This window comes from Mandrillus leucophaeus, unplaced genomic scaffold (genome assembly GCF_000951045.1).
Source record: "Mandrillus leucophaeus isolate KB7577 unplaced genomic scaffold, Mleu.le_1.0 Scaffold672, whole genome shotgun sequence".
NCBI classification, from domain to species: Eukaryota; Metazoa; Chordata; class Mammalia; order Primates; family Cercopithecidae; genus Mandrillus; species Mandrillus leucophaeus.
Window position 1 is genome coordinate 715,013 of NW_012107275.1, and position 3,454 is coordinate 718,466.

The 3,454-nt window shown below is 61.2% G+C and overlaps 1 protein-coding gene across 1 annotated transcript in view; it reads left to right on the forward strand.

Annotated features, from left to right (window-relative positions):
• Window positions 1-3,102, forward strand: part of LOC105555197 (ATPase family AAA domain-containing protein 3C-like) — a gene marked incomplete at its 3' end in the record, with an annotated part of 8,457 nt that extends 5,355 nt beyond the window's left edge. The window contains exons 9-10 of the mRNA XM_012002006.1: window positions 2,688-2,855; window positions 2,994-3,102. Of these exons, the coding sequence (XP_011857396.1) occupies window positions 2,688-2,855; window positions 2,994-3,102 (277 nt within the window). The remainder of the gene's footprint in view (window positions 1-2,687; window positions 2,856-2,993) is intronic.
• Window positions 3,103-3,454: the final 352 nt, after the last annotated feature.

The window sequence follows — 3,454 nt, forward strand, 5'->3', positions numbered from 1 at the left end:
CCAGGCTGATGGGCTTCTGTCAGATCCAGGACTCAGGGCTCCTTAAGGGGCAGAGGCTGCACCCCTTGGGGATCTGCCCGCTCGGCCTGCTCCCGCCACAGCCGGACGCTGCTGTGGGCCGCTCCGGGTGTCACTCTCGCCGTGCTTGGCCTCCCTCTCGTTCACAGCCTCCTGCTCTTCGTGGACGACGCGGACGCCTTCCTTTGGAAGCAAGCCACTGTGAGTGTCCCTAAGCCTCTGTCTGACCCCGGGAGTGGGGGGGCGGGTGTGTCCGTCATCCTGGACCAGGCCACAGCCCGCTGCTCAATTCCTTTTTCTCTAAGTTTTGTGTGAAAAACAGCATTTTTTTTTTTTGTTTTGGTCAGCTTAAAGTTAAGGTTGTTCTTTTGAGGGTCCAGCCTTGGGACAGAGCGAGGCTTCTTCTCAAAAAAACAGCTCACTGTTGCCTCGAACTTTCAAGCTCAAGCTGTCCTCCTGCCTCAGCCGCCCATGTAGCCAGGACTGCAGGGGCACAGTGCCATGCCTGGCTAATTTTTTTTTTTTTCTTTGAGATGGAGTTTTGCTCTTGTTGCCCAGGCTGGAGTGCAGTGGTGCAATCTTGGCTCACCGCAACCTCCTCCCCCTGGGTCCAAGCAATTCTCCTGCCTCAGCCTCCCAAGTAGCTGGGATTACAGTCATGTACCACCACGCCCGGCTCATTTTGTATTTTTTTTAGTAGAGAAGGGGCTTCTCCATGTCGGTCAGGCTAGTCCGGATCTCCCAACCTCAGGTGACCCTCCCACCTCGGCCTCCCAAAGTGCTGGGATTACAGGCGTGAGCCACCGTGCCCGGCCGTTTTTTGGTAATGTTAGTAGAGATGGACTTTCCCCCTCGTTACCCAGGCTGGGCTCAAACTTCTGAGCTATAAGAGACGCTCCCGCCTTGACATTGTGAAGTTCCGGGATTACAGACGTGAGCCCCCATTCCGAGTCAGGGATTTTTTTGGTTTTCTTTGTTTGTTTGTTTGTTTTTTTGAGACAGAGTCTCACTCTGTCGCCCATGCTGGAGTGCAGTGGTGCAATTTCAGCTCGCTACAACCTCTCCCTCCCAGGTTGAAGTGATTCTCCTGCTTCAGCCTCCCACGTAGCTGGGACTACAGGTGTGCCACCGCGCCTGGCTGATTTTTGTATTTTTAGTAGAGACGGGGTCTCACCATGTTGGCCAGGATGGCCTCAAACTCCCTACCTCAGGTGATCTGCCCGCCTCGGCCTCCCAAAATGCGGGGTCACGTGCATGAGCCGCCGTCCCTGGCCCTGGTCAGGCTTTTGAGTTTAGATCCATGAAAGTGTGGCCGCGTCCCTGCTCCCTGCAGGAGGGAGGCCTGTGGGACCTTCTGCTGTGGCTGTTTACAAGGCTTTGCTCCTGGTGCCTAAGGTTGGAACCTTCTCTGCGGGAGAAGATGAGCAATTACCACCTCAGAGCCGCCGAGAACGCCTTCCTAAAGTACACGAGGCAGCTCAGCCACAGGTGAGGGGGCCCCTCGGGTCCTGGGCTCCCGGGTAGGGCTTTGCAGCCGTCGCCCTTGGTTCCCACCGAGGGATCTCAGGGGCCCTGGATCACAGTGCAGGGCAGCACCCGTAGCCTCAACGTGCCCACCTCGGATGTCCCCTAGGAACGGCCCAGCTCGGGACAGCATGAAGTGTCATTGAGGAACATGTGGGGGCCTCCTGGGCAAAGCTGGAGTCAGTCCTGTCCTCACGGCCCGGTGCGATGCCGCCCCAGCTTGCAGGTCCCTCTGCCCCTGGGTTTCCGCGGTCCTGTGCCTGCAAGGGAGGCGGTCTGATGGTCTGAGGCTCTGCTGGGGCCTCCCTTGGAGGGTGTGGGTGCCCTGGGGTGGGAGATGGAGACACGTTTGCTCCCACGGGAAGCTGGGCACGAACAGGTCCTGTGTGTCTGAGCAGAGCCTGGGGCCTTGGCCCCCACTGTTGGACAGGGATGCACCCTCCAGGCTTGGGGCCCTCCCCACATTGTGCGTCCTCCGTGAGCTGCTGCCCAGAGGTCCCCAGTATGGGGATCGCCCCACGGCCAGGCTCCCTAGACCCTCCCAAATCCCCTAAGGTTGAGTTTTCTTGGTCTCCTGGGCCCCTCCAGCCCCGGTCACGTGTCACACGGAAGATCAAGTCCTGCCAGTTGGCCGTGGCCGACTCCTCAGGCGTGTTGGGCTCCCTGGCTCAGCTTCTGCCGGTAGACGCTCCCTGGAGCCCTGGCTCAGGTTCTTCCCAGAGAGGCAGGGCTGGGCCCCTGCTGAGCCTCCGCTGCACCTGGGCCCCCGAGGTCCTGCTCCTGGCTGGCGTGGCCACTCCTGACATGGACTCTGGGTCCCGCATCCCTGCTCCCAGCATGGCACGGCTCAGGCAGCAGGAGGGAGTGGTGGTCCCGGCGCTGCCTATCAGGCTGGGCAAGTGTCAGCGGGGAAGCGCCACATGGGATGAGAACAGAGGGCCAGGTAGCCGGGCAGGGGGACAGCTGGGCGTGGTGGGACAGGCAGGCCGTGACCAGGGCTGTGCCGCGTCCTCCCGGTGTTTCCTGTGCTCACAAGCTGCCGCTTTAGATTCTCCTGGAAAGTCTCCCTGAGGGGGCTGAGGAGCCCCTGTTCCCCTGGGGGCAGCTCGGCCGGCAGCCCCAGTATCCTCATCCCCACTCCGTAGATTCATGCTGGTCCTGGCCAGCCGCCACCCCGAGCAGTTTTACTGGGACATCTGCAACCGCATCGACTTCATGCTTCATTTCGACCTGCCGGGGCAGCAGGAGCGGGAGCGCCTGGTGGGAATGTATTTTGACAACTACGTTCTTAAGGCGGCCACAGAAGGAAAGCAGTAAGTGTCCCGCCTCACCTGGTCCCCCATCCAGGGGCCATCTAGCGTGGGTGACGGCCCGGCTGCCTGTGTTCCAGCCCCCACCTCCTGGTGTGGGAGCCGCTGCCCTGGCCGGCCCACTTGGGAACTCCTTCACAGGCGTCCGAAGCTGGCCCAGTTTGACTACGGGAGGAAGTGCTCAGAGATCACTCAGCTGACGGAGGGCATGTCGGGCCAGGAGATCGCTAAGCTGGCTCTGTCCTGGCAGGTGAGTCAGGCTCGGGTGCTCCCACCCAGATGGGAGCCCAGCTCCTGTGGAGACGCTGGGTTGCGCCAGGCGTGTCCCAGCACCAGTGTCACGCGGGAGCTTCTGTTGAAGGGTTTTCTGTGCACAGACGTGACACGGGGCCCCCACCACACTCAGGCCACCCCACGCGGCAGCGTGCACCTGCTCGTGCCCTCAGGAGGGTGGGCCCGTGTCGGTGGCTGACAGTCACACAGGGCTCTCTGGATGCCAGTCCGGCATCCCAGGAGCCAGGGCTCTGCTGGGTGGGGCAGGAGGCTTCTGACTCTCACCTTGGCCAACAGGCACCTCCCTTGCGAATGGTCATTAGGACAGG